We start from the raw sequence: 16,530 nt of genomic DNA, 5'->3' as shown, positions 1-16,530 counted from the left end.
AGCTATTTAGTTGTGATGGGTGAAGTGAGTGAGTCTTATTTGGGAACTTTGGACTACATTTACTTTTAAGGAAGCTAGAAATGAAAATGTGCAATTTTTATGTAGAATTTGTAGGTTGGAGGATATGCTAATGAAGATAAGAGGCAATAGATAAAGAGAAGTCTAGACTATAGGAAATGGCAGCAGGATTTCAGGAGCTTAAGCTTTTACAGGCAAAGGGTACATTAGCTAACAATAGTGTCCAGGAAGTTAGAAAGTACTATTACATTAGAAATTTGTGAATTCAGTTATAATGAGCCTATTCTGTTGAGTAACAAGTTTCAGACCTCGGCTTCTGCAGATGAGGAACTACTGGAAGGAAGGAAAAACAAAAGGTCAGATAAGGATATGGATGACAAGCAGGTTATAGTTATAGGTGATTCCATGACGGGTCATGTGGATAGAATAGTCTGTGGGGTGAACAGATGGAAAATAATCAGATTATGTTATCCAAGAGCACAGGTGGAGGATATAAATGACAAAGCAGGCAATATAATAAAGAGCACTAGCAGAGTTGCAGTTTTTGTGGTGCATGTAGGAGCTAATGATGTAGGGAAAGATAGGCCATAAGAGCTAATTGATAAGTACAAGGGGTTGATAAGGTATTTAATGTAAAAGTCATAAATTAGTTTTGTCAGAATTAACTCTATAATGAAGTTGTAAGTAGGTCACAAGGGATAAAATGCTAAGTTTAGGTAAAGTATACAAAGATGAACAGATTGGCTCAGTGGACTTATGGGATCAGTTCAGTGAAGAAGGAAGCTTATTCATATGGATAGAGTACATTTAAATAGGTTAGAGGCTGGATTTTTTGCTACTGCTATTAACTCAGCTGTGAGGGAAGTTTTAAACTAGGACTAGACAGTGGTGTGGGCCAAGAATAAATTAATGCATAAAGAATAAGAGGTAGAGAAAAGTTTAGCATGGGAAATGAGTGAAGTACCTATAAGGATAGACTTAATTGTTACTTTTGTAATGTTAGAAGTATAAAAAATAAAACAGATGACTTTAGAGCCCTGGTAGGAGTGGATTATTTTGATATGGTTAAACACAAGTGATTTTGATGGCAGAAGTTTCATTGAAATATAGGTTTAGAGGCTATTTAATACTAATAAGGATAAATTATTAAAGAGAGGGGAAGAGTTACAGATCACCAAATAATATTAATGAAATCAGTGAGAAACTTTACAATAAGATTTACATTTTAGCTGCTAATGAAGTCATAATTATGGGTTATTTTAATTTCAGGGAAAAAGATTGGGAAATGCTAGAGTGAAGCCATGAGGGAGAAAGGTTTTTGAAAACTGTTCAGGATGGCTTTCTTCACCAATTTTTCAAGGAACCCACTAGAAACAATGCTATTTTTGATTTATTGTTAACTTCCAATACAGAAATGATCAAGGGGGTGGAAATTGGAGACAATCTGGGTGCAAGTGATCATTGCTCTATTAAATTCAATGTTTGCTGCAGATTGAAATAAGGAATAATGATATTTTGGTTACAGTTTTTGAAAAAACAAATTTTGGAAGAGATGCAACAAGAATTATCTGATGTGAATTTGGGCAGCTGAATTATTAAAGACACTGATCATATGTTGAAACGTTTTAAAGCTACCCTTTTAAGTGTTCATGGTGAACATATTCTTTACAGAAAGAAAAAGGTAGCTGTAATTAAAAACCCAGGTTAACACACAGAGTTTATGAGATAAAATTAAAGTATCATAAATTTAAGAAATCTAAACTGACTGGTGTTCAAAGATATTTAGAAGATTATAGAATATCAAGAAAACTGATGAAACAGAAAATTAAAACATTAAAAAGGATTTATGAAACAATATTGGTTGAAAATGTAAAAGTTAACAGTAAGGATTTCATTAAATGCATTAAGAGTAAACAAAATGTTGGAATGGAGGTTGGGCCCTTAAAGAATGGTAAAGGAATGCTAGTATTTGATGATTATGGAAAGGCTGAGATGTTAAATTTTGGTTTTCACTAATAAAGATTTAAGCAATATTCCATATCTATTACTGTTGATAAATGGAAATAAAATCAAACAAGATGACTTCATTAATTCTGAGGTGGTTAGGGAAATGTTTTGGAAAGTCAGTTAAAAGATGTTCTTTAAACTCATTAACAAGGTTTAGAATTTTATTGGATTGTTAACATGGTTTCACTAAAAGAAAATCTTGCCTTATAAATCTTTTGATGTTCTTTGAAAAGGTTACTGCTTGCGCAGATAAGGAAGGGTATGTTATTGATAAATAAAATGATACAAAGGAAATGTATAGTGTACATTTGGTGTATCTGGATTTTCTTAAAGCATCTGACAAGGTGCCACATAAAAGGCTTATGAAAAAATTGTCTCTGTAAGTGTGGAGGATAAGTTGGTAAATTGAATGAAAGAAAGCAGAGGGTTGTTACAAATATAGTTTAGTTAACCTGAATTAATGTCCCAAGTAGGGATACCTCAAGGCTCAGTCTCAGGACTTTTGCCCTTTTTTATTTATACCAATGGCCATAGATGAAGAAATAGTCAATAAAATACTTAAATTTTCAGATGATAAGGTCTTTGATGTTGCTAGCTGTGAAGAGAATTTTGCTGATTTACAAAAGGATTTAGATCATTTACCGAGTTGGGCAAATAAATGGCAGATGGGTTTTGATCATAACAAATGCAAAATGATACACCTAGGTTATCATAATTTGAATTATAAGCATAATCTGGATTGAAATAGCCTTAACAGTGTCAAGATGGAAAGAGTTCTGATGTAGTAGTTGATCAGTCCCTACAGCCATCCAAACAGTGTGTTGCTAGTGATAGGTCAAATAGGCTTTTAGGTTCTATCAAAAAAATACTGAATGCAAGCCTAAAGATGTTATAATTTCCTTGTACAGGCCACATTTGGAATATTGCATTCCATCCTGGGCTCCTTACCTTAGAAAAGACATTGAATTGTTGGGTAAGATTCAGAGAAGGGTTACTAGTATGGTGTCTGGGATGGAGGAATTGTCGTATGAAGAGAGGCTTATATCTCTCAGATTATTTTCTCTTAAAAAACGAAGAGTTAGAAGGAATTTGACTGAAGTGTTTAAGATTGTAAAGGGAATTGATAGTGTTGATGTATCATCTTTTTTCACATTTAAGTGAGAACAGTAGAACTAGGGAACACAAGTATAAATTTTGGCAGGGAGGCAGTTATATTCAGCTAATACATTTTATTTTTCTGAGAGGTTGGTTGGCCTTTGGAATGAGTTGCCTTTAGATGCTTAAAACATTCTTGATAAGCACGTGAATAATAATTTTTTTGTTTTTTTTAATTAATTAATTTTGAGTGTGGAACAGCCAAGATTGATCAGCAGGTCCTAAAACGTTATGTTACAATATAATTCTTAATTGAAGCTGTGACTGAAAAACAACACAAAATTACTTTCAATAATATTAAAGTACTGAATAGATAAAAAAATGCTAACTATCTGGAGGCACTAAGAACCAAATAATAAAAACTTAATATTTATAAAAAACAGGAGTGTTATTATATTTGGTTTTTAAGTTAATTAAAACTGAAACCAGAGAGAGCTAGTATCAAAAACCAAATTATTTGATTGGATGTATTTGCAATTTGTACCTCAAATTTTGTAGGTGATCATGTCCCACTGTTACAAGATGAAACTTAATACAGAAATAAATCTCTTAACCCACAAATATGTTTCAAAACTCCATACTGTTTTTGAGAAAGCCATTTGACCCATAATACTGGAAGCTTCCCATTTTATTCTCAAAATAATATTGAGAGGTAAACAAATTATAAGTTTTAAAATTCTTATTTTATATTGTTAAATAACTTTATATTAATATACATGAAGTACTTCATTACTCAAAAGTGATTTCTCAAATATAAAATAACTATTCCATAATGTTGTGCATTAAAAGTTGTGATGACTACATAAATATTTACTAGATATTCCAAATTATAGCTCTTAGGAAAAGTTTCAATCCAAATAAAGTTCTAATGGGAATGAATTTCATTTTTCAGTATCATTTGTGATTGTTTTTACAATATACAAGAATATCAATAAACATAATGATTAAACTATACCTTACCAGTAACTAAATATTTTGCACATATTCAATAACTTGGAAATACCAATATTTTACTCAACAAACACTTTTATTTATAAAATTCACATACTCACAGAACAAGAATGCAGATCTAGTAACATAAGTACTTTTGGAACATGTTTCAGGAAATCTTTTCAGATTTTCTTTTTGATAGTTTTCAAAATAGAACTGAAGCTAGTAACATTTACTTTAGATCTGCAAAGGAAACAAGCTTTCTTTAATCCAGATTCAAATGAATGCCAATGAAAGTTTCTTTACTGGATTTAATGTATTAGATAACATGAGGAGTTTAAAATAGCTCATCTGTTGGACTTTTATTCAAAAGAAATATTTTAGAAAAGTTGATCTTCTCAAGTTGATGAAAATATTCTGAAAAAATTTCATATTTTAAATATTTTTGTAATAGTCTGAAAGCAAATTAAATGCATTCTGATATGTAGATATTTCTTTAAGAACATAATTTTAAGATTATTTCATAATTATTGTGCCAAATTTCAGAACTCAAAGATTGCAGATTTTCTTTGAATAAAATTAACTATTAACAATAGTAATTATGCTACTATGATAAATACTTTTTTTTGGTTATTTTCTTTCAAATTTTTCAACTACATATGAGAAACATCCATTTTCTCTTAAACTGTACATTTAAGAAATTATAACAAATATCACCTTTACAAAATATGAGAACTGCAATTCCATGCTTTTTTATGATTTTAAAGTAAAGTACAATGTAAACATCAACTGTGTACTATAACACAGTCTGTGCTAATTTAACAAACTTGTTGTCAACATTAAAAGATTTGTAAATACTTGCATGTAAGACATCTGCACCTCACTGGTTGGCTAGGCTCACCATTTTTATTACACAGCATCTCACAGTTCATGACCAGTGTAACTAATTTTCAAAATTTATTCTGTTCAATGTGTGTTGCTTATCTCTGAATAAGGGTGAAATGGTGTCATGATTAGAATCTCTTGTGCATGTAAATACTAGTCTTAAACAGTTGCATTGAGTTCATTTGGACTTAAGACCTTGTAAAGGTAGCTAGCCTAAACTTTGCATTAAACAAAAGACCTATTGCATAAGATATGTCAGTGAAAATTTTAATGAAGAAAAGTTTTATCTTCTGGGATTTATTATTTTTATTATAAAAATGATTCTATTTCCCATACTTTATCGTTAAAAGTACTTTAACTAACCTTATGTTTAAATGTTATTTGTGCCTCAAATGTTAAAATGTTGAATTGTATATTAAACAAATTGCATGATATATTATGATTTCCTTTGAGACTGGTTTACTATTAAAAAAAACTTTCATTTACTTTATTCTTTTTAAAGGTTTATAAAATATTTTTAATTATAAAAAATTCTGTTTTTGAATATATGTGATAAATAAATTCTGAAGGTTTGATAAATGGCTTTTTTTTATTCCATGAAAGTTACAATATTTCAAACATCATTACTAATAACACATTAAAATGTTTAAGGTCCTAATTAAACTACTGAAAACCATCCATCAAACAGCTTTAAGGGTAAATAGGTAAATGGAAACATGAGATATGCAAAACACTTTGACAAAAATATTTGAAGTTACTAAATCACTTTACATTCTGTTACTCTGACTATTAATTGAATTTATTTCAAAAATATCTTAAACCAAAAGATAAGGGTAAGAAACATGGGTGAATTAACTTTCATATGATCTCACCCATGAGAAATATTCTAAACTTCAAACAAGCTTGTGTGCATCTAAGGAAAGGAATCACTATATAAGTGTATTTTTCAAGCAAGAAAACTACAGACAAAAAGATTCTAGTTACTGTGTTACAAAAATATTTCCACTTTGCTTCTCTTCAGAACAACTGGTAATGAAGGAACTTCTGAGATGTCAGTTACACTGTCGTTACCACTTAAAAGCAGTTTTAAAACATGATAATAGTGTTTCCCTAGGAATGCAGACTAGCAAATCAAGGAACAAGTCATTGACATAGGTGTATTCTCCACATATGTTTTGATTACAAGGTTTCCTTGGTTTGAGCCAGATTTCTGTCCTTGTCTTTGTTTGTGAAACACAAAACAATTCAGTAAAAACATAAACATACACACACGTGAAATCTCCATTGGAAGAGTCACAAGATATTGGAAACAGTCACCAAGTATCCAGAAATGGTTTTCTAGTAAATTTAGGTACAATAATATACACAACAGTTTCTGCTGGTTGATTCTCAAACATAGGAAACTTCACCAAAAGGCCTCTAAAATCTTCAAAAGATTACTTCATAAACTGTTGCTTTCTTATCTCCAGATCCTGTGACAATATACTTATCGTCAGAAGAGATGTCACAGCTCAGCACAGAAGAAACCTCTTTAGACTGTAAAAATGAGAAAGATAGGTAAGAAATGGAGAAACATTACTTAAACCAAAATATTTTTGAGTAAATATTACCATGTTTGGTAATATTGTTTTTAACAAGTTTTTTTCTGTCCAAAATGGTAATACTATATATAATTTTGCTTCAAAGGAAAAAAGAATGAAAATAGAATAAATAAGCAAATAAACAGTAAAAGACTAGGAATGAAAATTCATCTAGATATATAAAGATTTGTGCAAGCAAATTTACACAGGTATTTCCAAAACATACTCTTGTATTCCACTTATATTAAAATTTGATTCTCTTAGATATTCACTACTTTTTTATCCAACTGTATTTTGTTCCACAGTATTAAACATCCAAACCTTTACTAATGTTTCTATTACTCTTGAAGCAGAGTTGCATGCAACTATAACACTTAAGGATCTATCTATACATACTGCATCAAGCTTTATCAAAAATAGAAACTAACTATGGAGGGATAATTTGACCCCTCAGAAGATTAGGATAAGCTAATAATAAAATATTAGCTTTACGCTTTTACTGCACATATTGTGCAAGTTAATGTTGAGCCAGATATTGCACTTACAGTTTAGAATAGTCCAAGAGCTTTTACAAAAATTTGTTATCTCAACTCAAATCTCAAAGGGTGTCACTGGTCAGTAGTAATAAATAAATAAAATAAGTGTAATGACTACACAGACATATTTTTTCTAATTACAACCACTGGTATGGATTTTTCATCACTATTTTCTGGTTAGTCACTCACCTGAAAAATGCTTGCCCCATAAGGTGTAATCCAAGCATTTAAAAGATTATCCTTGCCTGTGCTGACGAACCATTTCCCACAAGAAGCAAACTTTAAGGACAACACACAACTTTCGTGAAGATGTAGCTGGTATTTGTCAGGCTTGGAACAGTGCAAAACCTCCACATTACTGTTTTCCATACTACATAAATGAACAGAGTGGTGACAATGATACCCATTCATACAATTAAGATTCTAAAATTCAGAGATTTGGTCAAAAAATTAATATACAATATTGGCTCAAAATGTCAAAAGCAAACATACCATAGCTGGATTTTTAATTTTACTATATACTTACAAAAATCTTAGCTCAAGTATCCAAGGAATTATGTGCACTGAAATAATTTTCTTGTTCTTTAACACAGTAAAAAGTTGCACATAACTAATGGTAATGGCATTTTATATGATTTTTTAATATCTATGGTTAAAAATAATTTATGTTATTAACAAACTTTTAATTTTTCATTTCACCACACAATAATATTGCAATCTATGGTTGTCCAAGGTCTTTATTCTTTACACAAAGCTTTTCCTCCTATATATAGGTTATTAGCTAACTTTGTGTGTTAGTCTGACTATGAGAATGATATTGAAAGAAGAACTAAAATATATGTAAATAAATAAATATCAAATAGGTTAAAATAACTAGAATGAAATCTCAATACAAAACACTCATAATCAAAAAAATTATTTTCACTTTCACTTTATAATTATAAAATTAGTAATACTGAAATTAAAAATACCACATTTTAAAAGTATTCCTATAAAAAGGAGTTATTAGAAGCTACAGAATGTCAGTGTATGGTTATTTAGAACACAAGACATGCATTTCTAAACACATATTATGATATATCTTTTAGTGAAGTAAGAAACCCTACAACAGAGTGCTTTCAAAAAGTATTTAAAAACAGTAAGGTTATAGAGTTTCTAATTTTTATTCTTCATTGACTTTTTGAAACATTAATATAGTTTCAGTGCTTGATACTGGCTGTATAATAATGTCTTACCCTACAGCAAGCCAGTCTCCAGTAGGACAGTAACCAAGAGAAAAGATTTGAGATGTAAAGTCATGTTGCTGAAGTTGTCGCCCCTGTAAGAAAAAAAGTTATCTTTCTCTATATGCACATAAACACACATACACTTTACATTTCAACATTTAAATGACAATTTCATACAATGAAAATAATTAATCAATCAATTCAGGTAATATAATGATGAAAACACCATGTGAAATACTTCCTATTCTAAAACACTAACTACATGAAAAGTAAAGATATAATGAATGTAATGACACAACCTTTTATTAATGTTTGGTTATTTCTAGTGACAATTATAACAAAGATGTAACCTCTTGGTCCTGTGTGGACTTGAAACAGGTGAACAGTGACATGCTTTGATGATTTTTCTTTCCCTTATTAAACAGTAAAAATGTCTTGACAGCCACTGAAGGGTATCCATTGTTTCAATAATCTACATCTAATTTCTGGCGACAATATGATGAAATAAACCTAAGACTTCTTTTAGCACTTGTGAGGACTATGAATTCTGCATCCAACCATTTAGTGTATATAATGCACCCACAGCATTTTTAGATACTGATGGAGAATTGCAATGGAATAGATTTCTAATCTATGTGAGTGATATTTTAGTTTTTGGTAAATAATCTGCCTAACACCTAAACATATGAGAATGATATTTCAGAGTACCAAAGATGCAGTCTTAAAAGCACAATAAAAAAAAACTGATGTATATTGGAATTTCTTTGTTACATAAGTAGCAATAATTTAGTTTCTACAGTTTTGCAAAGCTCACAGTGATCAGAGGTTGGCCCCATCTGAGACCATGGTCTTGCAAAGCTCAGTGGTACAACTGAATGTTGTACTACTAAAAGTTTGTAATTCAATTCCTGCAAAGAGTGCAACACAACCAATTTTGCAACTTGGGTTTAGCATGGCCTAGTGGTCAGTATGCTTAGAATGTGAATCTCACAAGTCATAATATAAGCCCCATTGCCAATAAAATGTACTATGTACTTAAATGATGTAGATGAATTATGAACAACAATCAAAACCTATTATACTATTTAGACTAAAAGTAGCTCAAGAATCAATGTTACTGCTGTTAATTAGCTAGTTGCCTTTCCTCTAACTATCACTTCAAAATTATGGACTGGCCTAATACAACCCTTTGTAAACTGCTTATAAAAATACTGAATATTTAGTTTCAACTTTATGCTTCATTATGAAATCTACAGAATGAAGTTATGCTTGTCCTTAAAATTATCTTATGATCAAAACTACTTTGTGACTTTTAAATACATTCAAGCAAAATCACAGGAAAAAAGGATATTTTTCATCCCCAAAAGATTTGAAAAGAAGAATGGAAAATGGCTTACAAAGTGTAATACCTGACATTCATGTTACATAAGATGTATTACCAAGGCAACTACAAGAGTGAGCTATATTAAAAGTTTGAATATATAAGTTAGCAGTATGTGTTCAGTCTGGGAATTTAAAATTTTCCACACAGAAATATCCCTTGTCCTTAATGGCATTCAAAAATAAAGGAAGATTAATCAAACTGAGGCACCAGCACCTTCCATAATAAGACCTATGACAAACCATACTTCAGTCACAGTAAGTGAAGTTCTGAATCTTTTAAGAGGTGTAAATAAAAAATAAATAAATAAAGGGCAGTATTAAAAGCTGTCCATGCCCTAGACAACAGTATGCAACATGTGGAAACAAGACTTTTCACCAAATAAGGCTTCCAGGCATACATCCTGTTCAACTACTACATACTAAAGAATAAAAAGTTACTAAATGCAGTGTCTGTGTATTGTGCAAGTAGAATGTTGAAATGAATACCTGGAATACATTGTCCTCAAATACTAGATGACTTATAGAAAAACTGAAGAAAATGCTTTGGACATGACAGCCTAAAGATAGGTACATCATTTTGCAATGGACACTACAATACAGAGCTATTGTACAGTTGCACATTCATCAGATAAGGCACAAATGGATGTGGTGATATCAATTGTAATTACAAGGTGAAACACTAAATTCATTTTCATGCCATGTTCTCAATCTCTGTATAGTCCAGAAGTTAAATATAAGTTTGACATCTCAAGCTATTTTAACCATACCTCCCTCAGATCCCAGGAACGGACGGTATTATCTAATCCTCCTGTCCAAAGCTTGGTCCCATCACTGGATATATCTATACAACTAGCACCATCTGTGTGTCCCTGAAATTGCCTGTAAAAATTATGTTTAATTTGTTAATATGTATTCAATCAGTACAAAGAGACAAATGTAAAACAAATTATTTTTTAAATTAATGCCTATAATTACAAATATGTTGTAACAATTTTAATATGTTCATAAATATATCTATTACATGCTAACAAACAAAAACACATACAGAAAAATAGAAAATCAAATATGTGGGCTGTGTATAAGAACAGAGATGCCAACTATTTCAAATGACTGAGCATAATGATTGTAGACAGAGCCCTTTCACAGTTTTAGTCCTTTTAAATTTGCCAGAAACAAGATAATCTGGTGAACGAGGCCTCTTTTTTTCCATCTTGTGGTATCGCATTGGTGTTTCTATGCTGCTTAGAAAATGAGAAATACCCATCTACACGAGCGCTGATTAGCTGACAAGCACTGATGATGTAACTATGGATTCCCCCACGTACCCAGTATGGAGAAGCACTGCACTCAAACTATTGGTAGATGTCGGAGATACAAATATTTTTTATTATTTCAAGCACAAACATGATTACCGCAAGTAGCCATTTAAACCGTCTTTTATTTATTATCAAAATAATAAATAAATTTTCACCCCTTTCAAGCCCTGGGGGAACAATTTATCACTTTATTATATAAGCCTATATAATATATAATAATTTGGGAGTTGCAACAAGTCCTAATATTTGTCTGTATGAGTGTATAGTCGTAATGTATACACCAAAATCATAATGATTACGCTCAAATCATAATGGTTGGCATCTCTGTAAGAACCATTAGAAACTGTGAAAAGCCTACCTAACAAGTTTTTCATTATGAAGATCCCATACTGCAATGTTTCCATCACTACAGCAGCTAAAACAGACTTTAGAGTCTGGACTGATAGCAAGAGCATAACATGCAGGAGCACTAGATGTCAGTTCTGCCTTAATACGAGGTGTTGGCTATATTAAAAAAAAAAATTAAAAACAGAAATTTTATAATATACTGTGTTTGATTAGTTGAAAAACATTTCATATGTTAATGCTGTGTTCAGGGTTTTTGATATTATAACTGTTTTCAATACCTGTTCACCCATTCTCAACATAAAATACATCTTGTTGTAACTGACATGTTTTATCCAATCTTATTACAATTAATACAGTATTAAGCCCTCATATTAAACATCTTATTATACAATAATCTGTACAATGTTTTGCAAAAATAAAACAGAAAAATATGTATCCATCAACAGTGTACTTATATTTGCAAACCTTCCATTAAAAAAAATCTAAGAAGGCAGTGGGACAATAACTTCTACTTTAGTGTTTGGAAAATTAGAAAAAGAAACAAACAAAAGGGTCAAATTCTATGGTTTAAAGATAAAACCATGTTTGAAGGTAAATAAATACATATGCAAAAATCTATTGTGATTAGTAATTAAGTCTGGCCTTTGCATTTTACCATAGACTTAGGAAATTTATTTGAGCAATCCTTAACTTCATGAGCTTGGACCTTAAATAATACCATTACACTGGAAAGCTACTTTTGGGCTCTGACCCTAGATTTGATCCTAGAGCAGTTTCTATGTCAACCACCACCAAGATATCAGATTTTCACTTTGTGCAAGATTAAATGCATAGTCCTATAAGTAAAGAGGTGCACTACAACAGCAGTACATTAGCCACAAATCATCCTGCACACTCTATGGAATCACAAGACCCAAATTCCAATAAATTATTCTAGGCACTAAAGAACAAGTGCAACACAAAGAAGCTAGGCCTCTGTCTCTTCTGAACTTTCACAAAAAACCCAAGGGATTATTGCCAGTATCTGCATGAGGATAATAGAAGGGACAATTATCACCTTACCAGTGATTATACTGAGGACCATTCCCAACTAAATGAAAGTAACAGCAATGGTTTCAACAATGTCAGCCTCAGAAAGTTAAGTGAATAGAGACGTACTTTATGTGAGAGGTCTCTTAACTAATGACATGAAAACAGTAGTAGTGGAAACTGCAAATTGGCTACTTAAAACAGTCAGTTTAGACAGGAGGTATCAATTATTAAGAAGAATATGTAGGGAGCTGGAAAGGTCCTATGGAAAAGCTTAAAGCTAAAAATTAAGCAATGGTTTCAACAATGTCAGCCTCAGAAAGTTAAGTGAATAGAGACATACTTTATGTGAGAGGTCTCTTAACTAATGACATGAAAACAGTAGTAGTGGAAACTGCAAATTGGCTACTTAAAACAGTCAGTTTAGACAGGAGGTATCAATTATTAAGAAGAATATGTAGGGAGCTGGAAAGGTCCTATGGAAAAGCTTTACTAAAAGATGGCAATCTTTGAAGGACCACAATAGTATCCTTTTATCCTATTGGAAAAGAAACTTAACTCTGTTTCAGGAAAATCTCTTGTTATTATTCACTGGTTTACAACTCACCTCACCCCATTTGTCTACAAAATGAAAAATCAAACATCAGTGTATCTCAACTTTATGTTATTCATAATTTATGTGACATTCAATTTTTATTTTGCTCAGGTTATTTCAATAGTATTCATTAGATTTGTATAATTTTCAGTGACTAATTTTGTTAAAATTATCTAAGATTATCTTGAGATTTGATTTGATTAGTTTAAAACTCCAAGAAATGTACCTAATATTTTCTTCTGTTTAGCATTTATTCTAATTCATATTTGATTACTTTTTGCTATTTTTGAGCTTATACTGTGTTATAGTTAATTCATCATAATTTTTACTATAAAGTTTATCTTTGATTTTATGTAACTTTTATTCAATATCTGCAATAATGATGTTATCTCTTTATTTTATGTTGTTTTGTTTTTAGTTTGGCTTATTTGATTTGTTAGTAGTTTCAACCAGCTGATAAAGGTTTGTTTGTTTTTTTGAATTTCACGCAAAGCTACATGAAGGCTATCTGCACTAGCCATCCCTAAATGTAGTGTAAGATCAGAGAGAAGGCAGATAGTCATCACCACTCTTTTTCCAACAAATAGTGGGACTAACCATCACATTATAATGCCCCCACAGCTGAAAGGGTGAGCATGTTTGGTGGGATGAGGATTCGAACCTGTGACCCTCAGATTATGAGTCGAGCGCCTTAACTACCTGGCTCAACCAGGCCACCAATAAAGGAACCCTTATATGTTTTATAAAGTTATCCTTTGTCATATACATTTAAATATCATGCTGTTTTAAGTGTGGTATGAAGAATTGGTTAAAGAAAGTTAACAACTTTTTAGGTAACTTCTAATTGGGCCTTTTAACATTTAATTTTTAAAACTGATATCTAGACAGGCCTTGGGAAAAGAAAAAGGGAATAGTTGTCACAGTTGAAAGAGCTGTTAATTTCAACGTTCTATAACTAGGAGAAATGTATATATATATTTAGGTATATTTGGACATATTCCTGTAAATTTTTATGCAGGTATTCTACATGTAGTTAGTGACTTGTAAACCAGATGAACAAAGGTCATAAGCTTTTAGTACTTCCATAGTTTAGTCAAAGGTTACACATAACACACAATGATTGTTCTGTAAGTCTTATTGTTCATTGGTTCCTTGGCCATATTTCTGTATCATGGAATTTTGAAATGAAATAATGTGACAGAAATGTGAATGAGCTAGCATGAATTGAGAAAGATCCAGTGATACACTGTGTCATTTTGGTAAGAATAAAAAATTCTATTTTATGCCATCATTTATGTTTGTCTTTGCTGCTTGTGTTGATTTATCCTCACCATGACACATTTCTGGAACCTTCAAAAAAGTTATTATTGTTATTCTCCCATACCAGGTTCTTCGTTTCAAAGTTTGTTCAAGGGAAGCTATATGACATATGCTCTCATAAGACACTGATGAGAAGTAAGCCATATAACACCATCCCATTATTGATGGATACATTACTATCACCCAAAAGAAAGAAGTCTTATAACTGGAATCAGCTGTGTTGCTGCCCATTCCTGAAAGTTAAGTTCATTACACAAGAAAATAGAGGTAAAGAAAACAGAAAAGGATAGGTCTAGGGGTAAAAACTTGAAACCTCACAGAATAAAATATCAAGAACCAGATATTTTTGACCAGTGAGATTATATTAAATGTACCTGGATATTAAAAATACTTTGTTGTGTTTCCATTCTGCCATCATCTTTTTATTTGGGAAGTTATAATGATATGTTCACAGTTTGCAGAATTCATTCTCAGCTGAAAGCTTTTAGAGGATGTTCCACAACAAAGAAAACTAGATAGTTGATTCATGACTCTCACAAGCTCCATAATTAACATTAGGTAAGTGAAAAAATGAAAGAAAATTACATTACTCTAATATTACTTTACTATAAAATACAAAAGAATTATCCTTATAAAAGTAAAGAAAGAAAGAATGCAAACAGGTTTTGGGGATAACACATACATTTCTTCAGAATATACATAATTTATCAACTTGCATCTCAAAAGGAATAACAATCATTTCAAATATACACATTTAATTAAACATATATACATATATATATGGACCCCAAAATAATTAGATGAAACAAGAAATTCTAAGACAAAACAGTGGGTTAAGTGAGGTCATGCACACCACAATATCCATGATACATATCTGTATGAACTAAATTATTATACTAATCACTAATTCCATGTGTACAGAAAAACAAAAAATTAAAAAAACTGCTTTCTTTATCTCCTTTAACATTGCAGTCTACTGGTCTATAAAAATCTAAAGATATTTATTTATGTCTTAACATATTAATCAGTAATTTCAAACAAACAAACCCATTTAGTAAAATGTCTTATACATCTGGTAAATCTATACTTACAGAACCTAAATCCCAAACACAAATGGTGCTGGCCTCTCCACCTACAATTAATGTTCGCCCATCTGGAAGTAGCTTGCATGAACGAATGTAATTGTCTCGTTGCTGGAATGTAAAAATAAAAATTGTAAAATCCTAAAAGCATTAACTAAAAATGGATGAAAATAAGTTAACAGTTTATCTAGTGAATCAGCTAATGAACTAAAAAGTTGGACTTTTGCAACATGATTAAATATTATTCAAGTCTATCCAAAGAATCAACTAAACAGAATGAGATTCTATACTATAATCAGCATATTGAGCATATGTTAATGAAGTCAGTTTATAATAAAACAAAATGATTGTTAGCACTAAGTTATATTTATTTCAGCATTTTTTAACTTACCAAACAGTCAAGCTGGGACACTGGACTTTTACTACCAGGTTGACTAATATCCCAAACTTTCACACAACCCTGTAGGGAAAGAAACATAATAAATTGCTGATTAAAAGAAATAAGAACAATATAACATTGTTGAGAATATTCTGAAGTATCATTATTTTATCTTTATTTCAAGGTGAATACACAATACAATAACTTTGTGTTTTTATTAAAACAACTATGTAAAACACAAGCATAACATACTACTATAAAACCTGAAACCACAAACCTTTCCTCCAGTATAGACATATTTTGTGGGACTACTAATTGTTACTGCACATACTACCTCGCCATGACCTAGGGTGTTAATCTGCCGTGCATGGCGTGGTATTCCTGGACCAATAAGAGCATCAGGAGGAAATGGTACTGGTTGCATCTGTCCATCTGCACTCACATGGAATGAGTAAGCCCTGTGAGAAGATTGATTAGGTATGGCTATATTAGGAATTAAACACTGGTCTGTAAAACATCAATATTACAAAAACATAGAGTAAGCCTATAACCCTCTTAAAAATGTCTGTATTAGCTACGAGTTTGACGAATGTTACTCATCACTTAGTTCTTTCTTTGCAGTGTATCTTGCTTGCATGCAGTACAACATGACTGTAATGGTTAACAATAGTGATTAATTGGTTAATGATAAAAATAGAGGATATGTGTGATAACACTGGGAATAATAGTGTTGTTGGGCCT

General features: G+C 31.2%; 2 protein-coding genes across 10 annotated transcripts in view; one reads left to right on the top strand and one right to left on the bottom strand.

Annotated features, from left to right (window-relative positions):
• Nucleotides 1-2,314, top strand: part of LOC143249732 (transducin-like enhancer protein 4) — a 33,517-nt gene extending 31,203 nt beyond the window's left edge. The window contains exon 23 of the transcript XR_013027921.1: nucleotides 1,288-2,314. The gene's annotated coding sequence lies outside the window, so the exon portion shown is untranslated. The remainder of the gene's footprint in view (nucleotides 1-1,287) is intronic.
• A 1,874-nt stretch (nucleotides 2,315-4,188) lies between these two features.
• Nucleotides 4,189-16,530, bottom strand: part of LOC143249731 (transducin-like enhancer protein 4) — a 122,473-nt gene continuing 110,131 nt past the window's right edge. For all 9 annotated transcript variants that reach the window (XM_076500050.1, XM_076500051.1, XM_076500052.1 and 6 more), the window contains 8 exons: nucleotides 16,067-16,247; nucleotides 15,802-15,870; nucleotides 15,420-15,521; nucleotides 11,395-11,540; nucleotides 10,488-10,599; nucleotides 8,347-8,429; nucleotides 7,301-7,481; nucleotides 4,189-6,531 (listed from right to left, as the gene is read on the bottom strand). In XM_076500050.1, the coding sequence (XP_076356165.1) occupies nucleotides 6,424-6,531; nucleotides 7,301-7,481; nucleotides 8,347-8,429; nucleotides 10,488-10,599; nucleotides 11,395-11,540; nucleotides 15,420-15,521; nucleotides 15,802-15,870; nucleotides 16,067-16,247 (982 nt within the window). In that variant the 3' untranslated portion in view covers nucleotides 4,189-6,423. The remainder of the gene's footprint in view (nucleotides 6,532-7,300; nucleotides 7,482-8,346; nucleotides 8,430-10,487; nucleotides 10,600-11,394; nucleotides 11,541-15,419; nucleotides 15,522-15,801; nucleotides 15,871-16,066; nucleotides 16,248-16,530) is intronic.

The sequence above is a fragment of the Tachypleus tridentatus genome, chromosome 4 (assembly GCF_004210375.1).
Source record: "Tachypleus tridentatus isolate NWPU-2018 chromosome 4, ASM421037v1, whole genome shotgun sequence".
In the NCBI taxonomy this organism is placed as follows: domain Eukaryota; kingdom Metazoa; phylum Arthropoda; class Merostomata; order Xiphosura; family Limulidae; genus Tachypleus; species Tachypleus tridentatus.
Note: the sequence above shows the minus strand (reverse complement) of the source record. Positions and strands in the feature narration are given on the sequence as shown.